At 54.4% G+C, this 15224-nt stretch overlaps 1 protein-coding gene across 3 annotated transcripts in view; it reads right to left on the bottom strand.

The window, feature by feature from the left end:
- STIMATE (STIM activating enhancer) overlaps window positions 1-15224 on the bottom strand; it is a 51876-nt gene that overhangs the window by 4713 nt on the left and 31939 nt on the right. For all 3 annotated transcript variants that reach the window (XR_003210752.2, XR_012380899.1, XM_025885303.2), the window contains exons 2-7: window positions 12679-12727; window positions 10841-10936; window positions 7452-7573; window positions 2875-2987; window positions 1476-1553; window positions 620-769 (exon numbers count right to left, since the gene is read on the bottom strand). Coding sequence is in view for 1 of the 3 variants with exons in the window: in XM_025885303.2 (XP_025741088.1) it covers window positions 620-769; window positions 1476-1553; window positions 2875-2987; window positions 7452-7573; window positions 10841-10936; window positions 12679-12727 (608 nt within the window). In the remaining 2 variants the exon portion in view is untranslated. The remainder of the gene's footprint in view (window positions 1-619; window positions 770-1475; window positions 1554-2874; window positions 2988-7451; window positions 7574-10840; window positions 10937-12678; window positions 12728-15224) is intronic.

The following is a 15224-nucleotide window of genomic DNA, read 5'->3' on the forward strand; positions in this document are numbered from 1 at the left end:
ACTTCTGCAGCCCTACCCTCACTGCAGAGCTGGGCACGCTGAGAAAGCTGACGAGGCCTCTCAGGAGGCAGCCCTGGCCTCACCCCGCAGCACGCAGAGGTGCAGGCTGCCCAGAAGCATCACTTTGCCTCCATGCTCCTATTTATGACCACCAGTCTCCCAGAAGTCCAAACCTTTAAACCTAGGAAACCTGACAGTGAGGGGAGGGGAGGTTCCCCGGAAGGTCTGGCTACCCCTATGTTTTAGAAGTTTCTAGTGGGCTTAGCCAACACCTCTGCTGCTCTGCAGTGGTGGGCAGGGATTGAAACATCTTAATGCTTAAAGGTCAACGATCAGGCCCATGAGAGTCCTTGCCAGCTTCCCTGGAACAAGGCAGCCCCTCCCTTCCCTGTCTTCCTCCGCTGGCAGAGGTCCAGACTGTCGGAGGTGAGCTCCCGCCACCCCATCGGGCGCTCCACCTCCCTGCCGGGGGAAGGCCAGGGGCCGCAGGAATGGGTCCTTGCTGGATGGAGGCTGTCAGCCTCTTCTTCCTCCCCCTGGCCAGTGCTGGGAAGACCAGATGCAAACAGAGGCCAGGGACCTCCTCGGGACGGGGCGCGGCATGAGGGCTCGGCCCTACCTCAGACTCTGACTCTTCGTGGGACGCAGCCCTTCGGTAGCGGACCTTGCTCCCGTTCCTCGAGTCCTGGTTGGCTCCCCTTTCTTCTAGTTTAGCTTTCGTCCTCCCCTTTCTCATGAGGAAATTGTCCACTACCCAAAACATCAAAGCCTGTGGGGAGGAAACGTGCATGTTACTCTGGGATAAGCCTTCTGTCAAAGCACAGCAGACCCCATCGCCCTCCCTCCCACCTGCTCCAGATTACACCGTCCGGAACAAGGGGAAGAAAAGCCTCCTCCAGTCCCCCAGCTCTCTCACAAGCGTACAAAGAGATTCCCACCCTCCACAGCCTGTGCTTCTGCTTTCTTATCAGACAGCCAGCAAGACAACCCTGGCCCTCTTCACCCTGAGTGCTGGTAACTGATGGGGACTAGCTGCTGGCAAGGTTTCTGGGCTGAGAGGCTGGCCCGTCCACTCTGCCACGACTGTCAGCCCCAGGCAACTTTATTGTTCCTTCTATTTCCTAACTTCTAGCCAGTGTGCTCATGAGTCTCTCTTGGAGCTCTGGGGTCAGGGATAACACAGGGGTGAATTTCTAATATCCTGATCTAGAAGTTGCTCGTGGTGCAAGTGGAGGGCCTCCTGGGCGGGAGGTCCCCTGGCAGGGAGGGCAAGACAAAGTTCCCAGGACCCTCCCTCTTGCACGGGGAGCCTGGATCAGGGACCTGCCTGGCGAGGAAGCAATCCTGCCATTTCCAGGTCTGGGGTGGGGAGGGGCCTGGAGGCTGTAAGGGGCTTTGTCTGTCAGACTCGGAACTGTGAACAGGACACTGGAAGGCAGAGAGCACATGGGGGTAAAATGCAACATGGCACTGACATTGACAAAGAAGGGGACGATCAGCATGACGATGGCCAGTTTCAGGTCTGGGTTTTCAATGGGATTCAATAGGGCCACCTGTAAAGAGAAGCAGACTCTGTGAGGCAGGGAGAGACCACAGAGAAGGCGCCTGGGGAAAGGGGGGTAACACAGTCACACATCACCCATGGGGCCCTGAGCAGCGTGGCTTAGCTTAGATGACACTCCCCCAAGAACCCTGATGGGAACAGTGCCTCACGCCCAGGGCTGCATGTGTCTGTCCCTAGGTGTGACTGCTAACAAGGGACAGACCCCCCGGAGAGCACTTGGAGCAGTTAGGGCTTTAGCAGCTTTCCCAGTGCTGTGGACTTGGGAAACACAGTGGGCTTACAACCACTGAGCCGAGTAGGGCTCACACACCAGGAGGCACGGAGGGTGGGGGTGGTGGGGCTTTGGGGAGCTGGAGGGAATGAGGTCGGTGGATGTTCATTACAGACACTAGCAATGGGATGCCAGGCCACTTCCTAACAGAAATCCTGCACCCCAACCACCTCCTGAAGGACAACAGCTCTGAAAAGCCTTGGTTTATTTTCCTGAAAAATAAAACTCAGACACAAATAAAACCAAAAGAGGGGTGCCTGGGTGGCTTAGTTGGTTAAATGTCTGTCTTCGGCTCAGGTCATGATCTCAGGGTCCTGGGATCAAGCCCCCTCCTCCGGCTCCCTGCTCAGCAAGGAGTCTGCTTCTCCCTCTCCCTCTGCCCCTCCCCCCTCTCGTGCTCGTGTTCTCTCTCAAATAAATCAATAAAATCTTAAAACAACAACAACAACAACAACAACCAAAGGAAGGCCAAGTTCTGAGCTATTCGAAGGCTCTTTGGCTGGTTTCATGTGGCCATGTGAGGGACTTGGGTAGTGGAGGCTTATCTACACAGCACCGGGGCCAGAGGGCAGGGCCGAGGGAACCCTGGGAACAGCGTGTGACCAGTGCGACCAGGTGCCTCCTGCGGCACCCAAAGGCTTGATTAAACCACTGGCCAAGGGAGGTGTGTGAGGATGCAAATGGAGAGAACACCCTCCTGACAGTTACAGTCGGGAGGCCTAGAGACTGTCAGCCAGGAAGCTGCCCCAGGGCAGAGACTCATCTCCACTGGCTTTACATGTCCCAAAGCTCAATGCAGGGCAGATATTTGCACGATTCAAATAGATGGATGCTAAGTGAAAAAACGACTTCCTGCTCCCGAAAGGGTGCCACAGCACACGGAATCCAGACCGCATTCGTGGAGGTGGGGAAAAAAAAAAAGGGAAAACAAAGAACACATTTGGTTTTCTAATAAGGTTGGGGCATATGGGTGGTAGGGGACAAGTCCCGTCTTGCTTGACATCCCAAGGAGCTGCTAAAGAAGGGACAAGAGGCAAACCTTTTTCCATTGAAGTATGAGGAGGACGATGAAGACGACAGACTTTTCAAAAATCATGATCACGATGTAAAGAGCACACTGCCCAACCCAGGCTCCGCACTGCAGAGGGTCTCCTGCAGGGACAGTGGGTGCGCAGTCACGCGGGGCCCGGACGCCGGGATCTGAGCCCATGTCCCCACCCCACGCCCACAGCTCCCGGGAGCCCCCACCAGAACCCTGGCTCTAAAGCCACTTCATGAGCCCCCAAAGCACCAAGAATCACTTCAGCCCGACCAGACACATGAGGGTGTTTTAGATAAAAATCACAGAATTCCTAATTTGGAGATACCAGAGTGGCATTTCTTTCAAGAGATTCTAGGATATAATTAAGGAGACTAAAGTTAGCAAGTGCTCACTGCTGGAGCTCAGAGAGCTGGCTCTTTCTGTCCCCTGGCAGAGCTGTGTGAAGCAAGACTGCTGTCATTACCCGTTGTTGATTCTTCCAGGGACTGTGGAGCTATCCATCCTCTCCTCCATCCATGGGCTACCTGACGTGTGTGACTATGAAGGCAGCAAACCTCCTCTCTGCTGGTCTGCCACCCCGAGCCACCCTCCCCAGCTGCTCCTGCTGCCCTCAGCCCTGAAAGCGGACTTCGTACTGGAAGAATCGCGGTTCTGTCTCTATGGGGTAGCCCAAAACAGCTGTGCTGGGGACAGGGAAGGAAAAGCAGGCAGAGAGGCAGGAGGGAGGGGCTGTGCCTTGGGGCCGTGACAAAGGTCCATCTGTGACCCCATCAGTCACTGTGCTTGAGAAATGGGAGAAATGCAACAGTCCACCCTAGGGCACATGCAGGCCCTGGAGGGCCTCCAGAATGTTTCAAAAAGGACTAGAGGAAGGGTGGAGGACCAGCCCCAGGGACGATCTATATCCTCAGGGACAGGCAGAAACCATGGATGGGCCCCCGGGGAGGTACACATGCCAAAGTGGAGACCTAGGGAAGAGCTGGGGGACAGTGTGGGGGGGAGGGGAGCCACCGGGGTCAGCTCTGGAGGCTCTGCTGGAGTTGCCTGAGCATCGCTGGCCAGAGGAGGGGGTGGAGGGCAGCATTTCAGGGGAGCCAAAGGCCCCCGCCATCTGGGCTGTGAGGAGAGAACCTGGCCCATAGAGAGCTTTCCGGGTTCTCGTGCGATGCTAGGTTTCTGTAGCCATCGTCGTCCAGGCACGGCTGCTGGAGCAGGCCCAGCCCAGCCAGAGCCTGCCAACGGACACAGTGCAAGCGCGAGCGAATGCCTTCACGCAGCGGTAATGACACAACACTAGGCCATTCCTTTTCTGGAAAACCTCGGGAGAAGGGTGCAGAAAGCATGCAGAGAGCCATCAGGGCTGCTTCTGAGCTCGTCCTACTTTCACTTCTGGGATTAGACACATCTGAGCCAAAAAACCACTTCAGAAGCACAATCTCTCCGGCTAGATTTTTAATAGAGTGCTGGAATCCCTTCAGTCAACTGCGTGACCTTACTGACAAAAGTTCTCAGAAATAACAGATCAACATATTTGTTAAAAATCATTAAGATCGGAGATAGAAAGAAAGCACTAGTAGGAAACATCTCCGAATGTGGACCGGCGTGTTTGAAGTCAGCAGACCAAGGGGCCACACTTCATGTCAAAAGAAAACTTCCTTGCTCCATGTGCTAGCTCCGCCTGCCTGTAAGCTTTGCAGTGACCGACGGAGGCGGACAGGCTTTCCTCCCCTCCCCCACCCCCAGACGCTGAACTGCCCCCACACTGCTGAGTGTCAGCGCCACAGCTTGGCCATGGCCGCATCTTCTTTCATTTATATGCTTTAATAAGACAGTTAAAAAACATGGTGAAACAAGAAGAGAAGTCCCCTGTAAACACGTTCCCACCCTCCCTTCCTCCTCTACATCTGGACCACCGGCAGCCCCAGCTGGAATGAGCGTGGGTGCTAGTCCGCTTTCAGATCTGTTTCCTTGGAGAGCCTCTCAGCCGTTCCCCACTGTCTCACTGTTCACGGACACACACGCCAGGCATTCTCGACGTGTCCTGCTTCTTACCACACTGGACAACCTCAGGCAGATGGGTGTTTTGTGTTTGTGGAATAACTTCCTCAGGAGAAATCGCAGGGATAGGGGACAAACGGACGGAGCACGTCCGTCTCCCAAGGCTTCAGGAAAGGAGCATTAGGAGGGCGCAGGCCGCAAAGCCCACAGACCACTGGCGCCCACGGAACACAGACCTGCTTTCAGGGCTTCCCCTGGGGGAAAAGCTGCCTGGCCATCAAACCACAAGCACAGTTATCACCTAGATCTTGTCTCGCCCCGCAGGGCTGTGTGGCTTATTCCCCAAGTCCCATGTGCTTGTTGGCAAGTCTACCCTCTCCTCTAAGGACAAAGGAAGCACCTAGAAAACAAGACCCTCTCCTTCACTTAGCTGAGAAGAGAGCTCTGGGGCCTACATAGAAATACTGCCTCAAGAAGATGGGCCACTTAACAGGGGTGGTAGGTGGAATAATGGCCCCAGAGACATCCACATCCTAGACCCAGGAACCTGTGAATATGTTAGGTAACGTGGCCCAGGGGAAGTACGGCTGCCAACCAGCCGCCTCTAAGCTAGGGAGAGTATCCTGCGGTATCCACGTGGGCCCAGTGTACTCGCAAGGGCACCGGAGGAGGTGCTAGAAGGTCAGCATGATACCATGTGAGAGGAGCCTGACCAGCTGCCGGCCCCTCAGGGGAGAGAGGGGCCACAAGCAGGGAGGGCAGTCAGCCTGTAGGAGCGGGAAACGGCAAGGACATGGGTGCCCCCACAGAGGCTCCAGAAGGAACCACTCCTGCCGACACCTTGACTATAGCCAGTGAGACCCATGTGGGACGTCTGAACTACACAGCTATAAGGTAAGAAACCTGTCGTCTGAAGCCACCAATTTTGTGGAAATTTGTTATAGCAGCGACAGGACACAAGAACACAGATAGAAACAGAAATCAGTAAGAGAGGATGTGCGCCATCCTCCCTCAGCCCGGGCAGGGAGGACTCAGGATGCTCCTCTGGAGACACCCTGGTTTGAAGACTCTGGGAAGACGAGGGTGGGAAGCGGGGGGGGTTACTGAGTGGCACGCGACTGGCTGTGGGTGGCTGTCCCGCAGCGCCGGTCACTACAGCCGAGCCGAGGGCGCTGCCTTCCAGGACGGATCTCAAGGGCAAGCAGTGAGACACGTGGCCCTTGGAGGTAGCGGAAGAGGCCACGCCCGCCCCCAGCTGAGCGCGGGCTTCCGGCGTCACTCAACCCCTCTGGGTACCTAGCCTATAAATGTGGTCCATGTGTGTCCGCCAAGCGGCGGGGTCACGACTCGGGGCTTCTCAGAAGCCTTCCCTAAAGCCACGGGAGCGTACACCGTGTGTCAGACGCTATCTAAAGTCCGTGACTCATCAGGCATCAAGTAACGGGGCTAAGAAAAGCCCTCCCCTGAGTTCATCTCCCCTCAACGGAGACAAACAACTGCTTAAGGTTTCTGAACTACCCAGGCGCTCACAGAGCCGGCTCCACGGATCAGCTCCCCTTCCACATGTTAGTGCCTTGTGAGTCTTCAGTCACTGAGGAGGGAGCGGCCCCGAGGCCCAGAGCCCTGAACTCTGTGGAAAGCAGAGTGGAGATCCAGAATTTCTTCCCTCCTGTCTGTGTGACCCTAGGTAGCTGCGGCCCTGCTGGTGCTGTTCTCACTGAGACCAGGAGCTCCTGCTCCCAGACAGCAGGGGCCAGGCATGAAGTGGGGGGAGACCTGCTGTTGCCCCTCAACCCTGGTGTGGCAAGGCCTGAGGAAGGCGCCCTCCCTGCAGCCCTGGGCAGGCCACAGCCAGCTGCTTCCCTGGGCGTACAAAGTGAAGGGCCGGTGCGTTTGTGCTCACGGAGTGTGAGGGCAGCTTCCTAACCAGGCCCTTGTCCTGGGGGTCCGAGGAGAGGGGAGGGGGTCAAAGATGAGCCAGCAGCCACAGGTCACCTGTTTTAAGGCGAGTGAGGATGGTTCCTGGTGACTGCACACGCCCGATGCTGGTGGGGAGCCAGCCTCCAGTCAGGAGACAGTAAGGCGACTTGGCCCCGGGGTGGGGGATGGACAGCCCCTGTAGCGAGATGGCACGATGACAGGACAAGCACAGACACGCAGAAGAGGGCCACCTCCCTACTGACCGCCTCCCAAACTGAGAGCTGTCCCCAGTTCTCTAACGAGGGGGGCAGGTCGTGTGAGCTCAGTGAGAAGCTTGGCAGAGTGAGACAGCCTTACAGCCTACAGGTGGGGCCGCCGGTGCCCTCTGGTGGACCTCCTTGTGTCTAAGGTCTCTCGGCTCCTGCCATCAGGTGGCAGTGGTGTGCACACCTCCACACCTCAGATGTGTGCCACTCTGACACCAGCAGGGGGATGGCGTTCAGGCCCCAGGACCAGCCCCACCACCACACAGAGGAGACAGAAACCAGCTCCTGAACCTTCAAATCCACTGGCCTGGAGAGCTGACCGGAGCAAGGAGCAGGGTGCCCCCCCAAAAGCCCCCTCCACACCCCCATCCAATGTCCGTGCTACATTACCATATTCGCCAAATCGCAGGGACTCCCACTGCTGCCACTCCACCAAGACGCTGACAGCACGCACCCCCACGTAGATGAGCAGCATGCCCACGGTGGCATCCAGGAGGAAGTTGATGAGGTACCTGGGAGGGCAGCACACAGCAGCGCCGTCAGGAAGCACCACCCGGGCAGCAAGGGCCCCTGAGCCCGGCCCTGCGGGACTCACTCCCAGGACCCATGACAGCATGCTGACACTCATTGGGTCAAAGAACTTGAGGGAGGAGTGGACAAGGGACAAAGAAACTTGCAAGACTTCAAATGCTCCCATCAAATGAAAACCTGACATAAGACACAGTGCCTGGAAGCAGCAAGGAAGTCAAGAGGGAAACAGAACTGAATTCATTAAAAGAAATCTGCTCCATGACGCTGTTCACACCCTCAGCCCCAAGCCAGTGCTACTGTTCCAGGGCAGTTCAGGACATGGCTTCTAGGGTTTCTTTAGACCAAAGACGGCAGGGCCATGGGGCCTCGCTCATCCCTGTGCTTCAGAGCCTGCCATGGAGGCAAGCATACTTCTAGAGAGATCTTTACTCCCATGGAAAAGGCAGGATGACAGAAAAGAGGGGTAAGCGGAGCTCTCCCACCTCAATCCTGTGTTCTCATCAGGTCTGTTTCCATGTGTCTGACACACACCTCCTCCCTCACCAAGGAGAGGCCCTCCCTCGAGGGCCCTGTCCCTGGATCTTGCCGGACACCCTGGCCACACGCGCCAGTGCTCCAGACCAAGTAGGAGACAGACAGTCAATAATGGGTCAGGTACCGGCCCCCAGGGACGCCAAGTGGCTCAGAAAGCCCTCAAAGTACTTTCAGATGCCACAGACCAACTGCGGTGCTTTCCAGCTGCCGAGGCCGAAGACATTTCATGCAGACTCGCAGCCCCCACCTAAAGACCGAGGCTCTGGTGCCAGGCACACACTGACACGGGAGGAAGCACGCCTGCTCGGCAGTGCTCACGGCCCCATGGTACCCTGGCAGGGCCAGGAAACCAGAAGGGCGGACAGCGGTGTCTCCCGCCTGCCCTTCCTCCCTAACATCACAAGGGGTCACTCTCAGACCAGAGACCAAGGCAGAGCAGCCGTCCAAGGCAATGTCTCCAAGTTCTCAGCTGACCCTCGCCTAAGCTGCTCTCAGACACGTACATCTAATTGGTTTCAAGTGGTTCTCACAGCTGAGGCTCGCCCTGAAAGCCACAAGAACACCTGATAGAGACACGTCAGTTCATTCATCCCCTCACCAAATATTTATGCCGACTGTGCGCCAGGCCCTGGGACTAAAGACGGAAAGCTCTCTACGCTCTACCCAACACAGATAAGGCCGGTGGACTGGCCGGCTTCGGATCCCAGCTCCATCACCATGAAGCCATGTGAATTTAAGTTCCCTCCTCTCTCTGTGCCTCGGTTCCCCAAGCTGTAAAATGAGGATAACCAAATTATAGGACTAAACTATAGGGCTGTTATCAGGATCAAATGAGTCAGTACGTGTGAACCATGCCTGCACGTAGTAGGCAGTAGGCACTATACAAATGTGTGGTTTGAATCATGGCCCCTCAGAGTCACAGAACCCTGGATGTCACAGAAGCTTACCTCCCTCCCAAAGCTGTCAGGACGGAGCAAGGAGCACAGCCCCCAGCCCAGGGGACCCCTGCAGCCACAGGGGGCAGCTCTTCCCCTAAGTTTCTCCTCTCCCAGAGCTGAAGCTGGCTTCCCTTCCGGTCTGCAGATTCCCAAGATGCCTCCAGGCCAGCCCAGCCCAGCCCGTCCCCCACCTGTAAGAAGTCACAGGGCAAAGCCAGGACGCAGGACCTGGAAGAGATGGCAGGGCCCGGGCGCCCTCCACTCCCCAAGCACCGCCTGCTCTCCTACCCACTGCTGGGGCTCTCACACCTTTCCTAACTTTTAACAACACCATCCTACAGCTGAACTGTTAACTCCCTCACGGAGACGTGACCCTATGGTTCCCAGTGGTGCTTATACTCAACGACTCCTGAAGCCTTCACAGGAATCCTGGGCATCTGGCAGACACACAGGACAGGGGAGCAAAGTGGGGCTCAGTCTGGCCTCTCAGTCAAGTGCCTTCACCATACCAAGCTCCACCTTGGGCCCCTTCTCCTCTAGGCTGAGCACTCGAGATCTGTCAACAGCCCCTTCTCCATCCTCGCTGTGATTCAGTTTGCCAATGTCCTTCTTAAAGCTGTATTGTCTTCTTTTGGCAGCCGGGCAACGGAGGTGCTGCAGGGGAGAGCCACACGGCCGAGGCCGCACCAGGAGTGAGGTTAGTGCGTCCGGCGCCAGCCTGCCTCTTAGTCTATCCCAGTCAACGACATCAAGACGATTCACCAGGGGATGACTCCAGCCTGCTGGGGGCTCAAGAGTTGGAAAGACAACCATCTCCCAACTATCTCCCCTACAGGGGGATCACCTTTCCTTCCAGTCCCCCACTTTGGGACTACACCCAAACACCCAAACAGATCATAACCTTTCCAGGCCTTAGAGAAAGACTCTGGGCAGGGAGACTTCATAACTTCCTCCTGAAATCTGGGCCTGGACTAAATGTGCACAGTCACCAAAAAAGGAGGCTTAAAAGAATCTTCCAGTCCAAATGATCTCAAATATACACGAAGCCTCTTGGCAAGGGACTCACCAGCCCCCGCGCTGCTTCTCAAAGGCAGGGCAGGACAGCAGTGACGGTGTTCCAGGCAGAGGGCAGCGTGAGCAAAGGCACAGAAGCAGGAGACAGCTGGTGGGGTTGAAGGCCTCCAGCACAGCATGACTGGAGCAACAAGTCTGAGCCAGGAAAGTAGGAGACGGAGCTGGGATAGGGCAGGTGAGCCTCCTTTTCCACTCCATCTAGGGTTTTGGTCAGATTGCACAGGGTGGGGGGCTGTGTGGAAGGCACACTGCAGTGATAAGCCGGAACCACCCATGGTCTTCAGGTCAAACAGGTCAATGCTGGTCAACAATGGCTTTGACCCCGAGCGTCTGGCACCCCAGAGAAGCCCCCCGTGTGTCCTGTTCTAGCAGAGATATTCCTTCAGGGCACTATGCTGCCCCGCCAGGGGCCACCCCCTGCCGGAAGACATAAAGCTACTGGAACACCAAGGGCCAGAGCTTGGATGAGCAGAGAGCCAGCGCACAGGGCAACTGTCAGCAGGCAAAGCCCTAAGGGCCAGCTGACAGCAGTGGATGTGAACCCACAGGCAGCAGAGAGAGGATGGGCTCTCAGGGGAGCACAGAGCACGAAGTGGGGGTTGCCCCCTCCCCAAGCTAGAGGGAACAGGACTGGTGGCAGAAAGCAAGGCCATTTTCGGCGGAGGGGCGGGTGATGTTTGTCCTCGAACATGGGCCACTTACAGTGAACAAGGGTCCTCTTCAGTGAGATCTGCTAGGTACACATTTGCAAAGTGGATGAACAGCATTCCTATGGCTTGTTTGGAAGTGTCTAAAAACCTGTACGAAATAGGATCAGCACTTGTTACCATCCTTACAGGAGGGTTATATCCAATTTAGGGAAAATGAGAAGTCTGAAACAGGAAGAAAGCCACCGGGAGCTCTCAACCTTCCCTTTACTAGTTGCCTCTTTCTGGGGCGTCAGTACTAACTCAGGCTTGGCGCCTCAGCGACCTTTCAAAACCTTCAACAACACTGCATCTGAGCTCCCTAAGAGGCCTCTGATTTAGAACACATATTTAAACACACTAAACACACATTTAAATTAGGTGTGTTTACTTTTTTACTTTTTGTCATTTCAAAATGAAATGCTGGACCACAGCTTTTGATGAAGTTGAAGGCGCCTCTATTTTAAAGAGCTCCCACTGGACGCCCCTCCGAGCTAAAGGCTGTCTGTGCAAGACTAACAAGACGCACAGATCCAGCCCCGCGGCTGAAGCCCCAGAGACTTCCGGCTGTTGCAATTTAAGCACTATGCTACATTGGGCCGGGCAAACTTCTTCTGTAAAGGGTCAGAGGGTAAATATCTTCGGCTCGCAGCAACCCATCATCCTGCCACTGCGTGTGAAAGTGGCCACAGAGCCCGCCATTCCTGTAACACTTCAGTTATGAAAATGGACAGTGGGCCACACTGTGCCTGTGGGCTGTAGTCTGCCAACTCTTGGGCTAGATGGCAGGAGTTTCAAAAAAGAAACAAGGGTGCTAGTTCTGGGGACACTCTGCTGCCCTGCCTGGAGGGGGCCTTTAGTTTCTCATCTGCCACGAACACCTGGAGACCGCTGGTAGTCTGTGGCTGAGGAACCTCTGGTTTGGGACCGTCTCTCTTGGCCTCCCAGGCTGGGCATCCAGGGTTGGGCGGGGCCACTGAAGGGGGTCATGAAGGGGCACACAGTCACAGGACTGAATAGACCTTAGAGATTATCCAGACCAACCCTATGACCGAAGCTTGAAAATTATTTCCTAAAATAATGGCAAAGTAGAAGTCCCCAAAGGGCAATGTGTGTCCCACAGAGTGCCCCAATTCCAGACCCTCCCCAGGTCCCCCGGCCCAAGCCAGACACCCAGATTTGAGAGAAACTGATTGGGGAAAATAAAAATAAGACTGATCAACATTCACAAATAATGCACTGAAGATCAATCAAGCATATGCTCAAAATGCTGTAAAGGGCCTTTAACACACTGATTTATCTGAAGTCTTCTCTGCGGGGGAAAATGGCTGTTTTATTAGCACAGCTGCAAGCCTAAGGCAACCCAAGAGAGTTCACGTCTTGTGGACATATTGTCCTGAAGAGCTGGCTGTCTCCTTTTTTCCGGAATTCTGTCTTTGAAGGCGATGTCTAAAGTTCCACCACCCTTTTACGAAGGACAAACTGCCACCATGGGGTCATCCTAGGACCAGGGAAGATGAGTTTCGGGGAGAGGAGCATTTAAATGATGTATCTGACTCATCTCCAGATTTAGAGAATGTTTTGCTTACACATACAGACTACAGAACCCAAGGATTTCTCACAACCTAATAACAAGGAGACATAATTAAAGAGAATAAAGAATAAAGGCACAGCTCAACATTATCTAGAGGAACTTCTAGAAGTCTTTCGCATTAGATGTAGTTCCTGATGATTAATTCAACTAAGGGATTCCAACACTTTATGTGATGCAGAATTGCTCCCATTGGCCCCCCACCCCGCAAACCCCAAAGAATCAACAGCATTCTAGGAAGGTGTTAATATATACATACGCACCATATCCTCCACGGCCGTCTCTCGTGCTTTGGTTCTCTGAAGCGCTTGACTGGAAGAAAACACACACGTTCAGCGGCTTGCCACAGTGACAATAAAGCAAAATGCATACAAGGAGGTTATCAGCACACTTGGGGTTGACACTCTGCGTTAAGGTCCTTGCTCTTTTAACATGTGACAACATACACTAAGGTCACAGAGGCCCTGAGCTGCTGGTCACCAGTACAGCCTCTTCAGAACTGGACACTTAGGAAGAACGACACCTCACAGTGTGTGGAAAACTATTTTCTTCTCCTTTGTGACAAGGTTCTCTCAGAGAGGGCCTGGAGACCACAAAGTGGAACGCAGCTACTTCCAGCTTCAGGATATGCTCCACACCCAATGACATGTCCATTCAGCCCCCTACCCACCCCACCCAGTGACTCGGCACCCACTCCAAGCTCAGCACTGAGGAGACAAAGGCAAAGGCAGGTGTCCAGCAGGAGATCAAGCCCGTAACCATCTAGTGAGGCAAGTGCCAGAGGATAGCTATGTCTGAGGCGGAGTGAGGGCACACGGGAAGGAGGACCACCCCCGGCTGCTTGGAAGGACGCTGGTCAGGAGAGGATGCACGGGGGGGGGGGGGGGGGGGCGGACAGAGCACACATTACAAGCTCACAGGGAAGGGACATAACATGGCAGACAAACTGAGCAGGAGCCACGTGACGGAGGGTCTTGAATGCCAGGCTAAGGAGTCTGGAATGAACCCCGTAGGGAAGGGAAAGCCGGAACAGAGTGCTAGGCAGAGTCAAAGACATGGTCAGAACTGTGTTTTAGACAAATGGCTCTGAATCGTGTAGATGGTGGGTTTCTGGGGCTGGAGAAAACGCTGGCTGAGCCCCAGCACCAGGCGGGGGGGGGCACCCCGCTATAGAACAGCCAGTGGGGGTGGGGTGCTCCTTCAGCCACAGGCTGACCTCAGATGGCAGAGGACTGCCCAGATTGACACCCTCACCTTGGGTCTGCAGACGCAACCCCACGCAGACTGTCTCCGTAAGTCTACCCACGAAAACCAGCCCTGAAAGAGCTGCTGCCCCTCACAAAAGTACCAAGGAAGAGACGCACCAATGCAAGCCCACAGAGGATGCCTCGTTCCTATAGGCAGGAGGCGAGAACCGACTTCTGGCAGAGCCCCGAGCTGCCAGTGAGGGTGCCGAGGAGGAGGAGGAGACGGGGAGGCAGACCTTGGTGCCCAAATCGATGGACCCTGCTTCTCTAAATGCAAACAAGCCGTCTGCAGTTTGCAAAGCGAGAGCTGTCTGTACACAGAAACAAAACAGGTCTTGTGTTCAGAAACATTTCAATTGACCAAAAAGCAGGAGGAACTGTAAGGAGGTCTGTCATTCAGTTGATATATCACAGATCCAAAATATCAACAGCGTCAAAGGATCCGGAGGCAGGGCCAAGAGGTTCTGCTCGCCCAAATGGTTCTCAAAGGCAGGGGGCCTCCTCTCCACAAGTATGCATGTCTCATGGGGCACTTGGAAAGGAGACGCAGAGGAAACTGGGCCAGGACAAAACCATCTGGAGGGAAAGCCCCCAGTTAGCACCAGAGCCCCGTCACACGCATTGGTGCTTCTGCCTCAGGGGAATCTGTCCCTGTCAGTATAAAATAAACAGAACCTGAGGAGAATGTCCTCTTCCGAGGAGACACATGCTGAAGTACCAGAATGGCTGCAATTCACCTGCAACCGGTTTAGGGAAAAAAACTACATAATATATATTATAATTATATAAAGTAACTATATGATAAATGGTATAATACATTAGAAGTAATAAATACAATATCAGCTATTATATGATACACCTATTATTTATATTGATACGATCTATAACACAGAAAGAGAAGCAAATGTGGTGTTATGGTCCTAACCCTCAGGACCTCAGAATGTGGCTGTAGTTTGGAGACCAAGTCTTTAAGGAGGTAATTAAGGCAAAATGAGGTCATATGAGTGGATTCTAATTCAGCACGACTGGTGTCCCTATAAGAGATTAGAACCCACACAGATGGAGGGGAGGCCATGTGAGGACCAGGTGAGAAGGTGTCATCTGCAAGCTGAGGGAGAAAGGACCTGGAAGAATCCAACCCTGCCCACACCTTGACCTGGAACTTCCAGCCTCCAGCCTGTGAGAAAAGAAAGTTCTGGTGTTCAAGCCACCCAGTTTGTGGTACTTTATGGCAGCCCCAGCACACTAACACATGGGGCAATATAATCATCGGGGAACCTAGATGAAGGATATTTGAGTATTCATTAAATGACTAGTTAGACTTTTCTGTAGGTTTAACATTTTTTTTGAAATAAAAAGTTGGGAGGAAAACATCCTGTAAACAGCATGCATGAGTACAGCCATTCGGACGTCCATCTGGCAATATCAACCAAAATTTTCAGTGCCCAGGCCCCCCTTCAAGGCACCGCCAGGTGTGTGTTCTACATGCATTATTGCAACACGCGCCAAGATGCCCAGGGCTCGGCATGGTAATACTGTCCTAACAAAACCCAGAAAGAAAC

The sequence above is a fragment of the Callorhinus ursinus genome, unplaced genomic scaffold (assembly GCF_003265705.2).
Source record: "Callorhinus ursinus isolate GAN/ISIS: 27379988/994484 unplaced genomic scaffold, GSC_fseal_2.0 scaffold15, whole genome shotgun sequence".
Classification (NCBI taxonomy): Eukaryota; Metazoa; Chordata; class Mammalia; order Carnivora; family Otariidae; genus Callorhinus; species Callorhinus ursinus.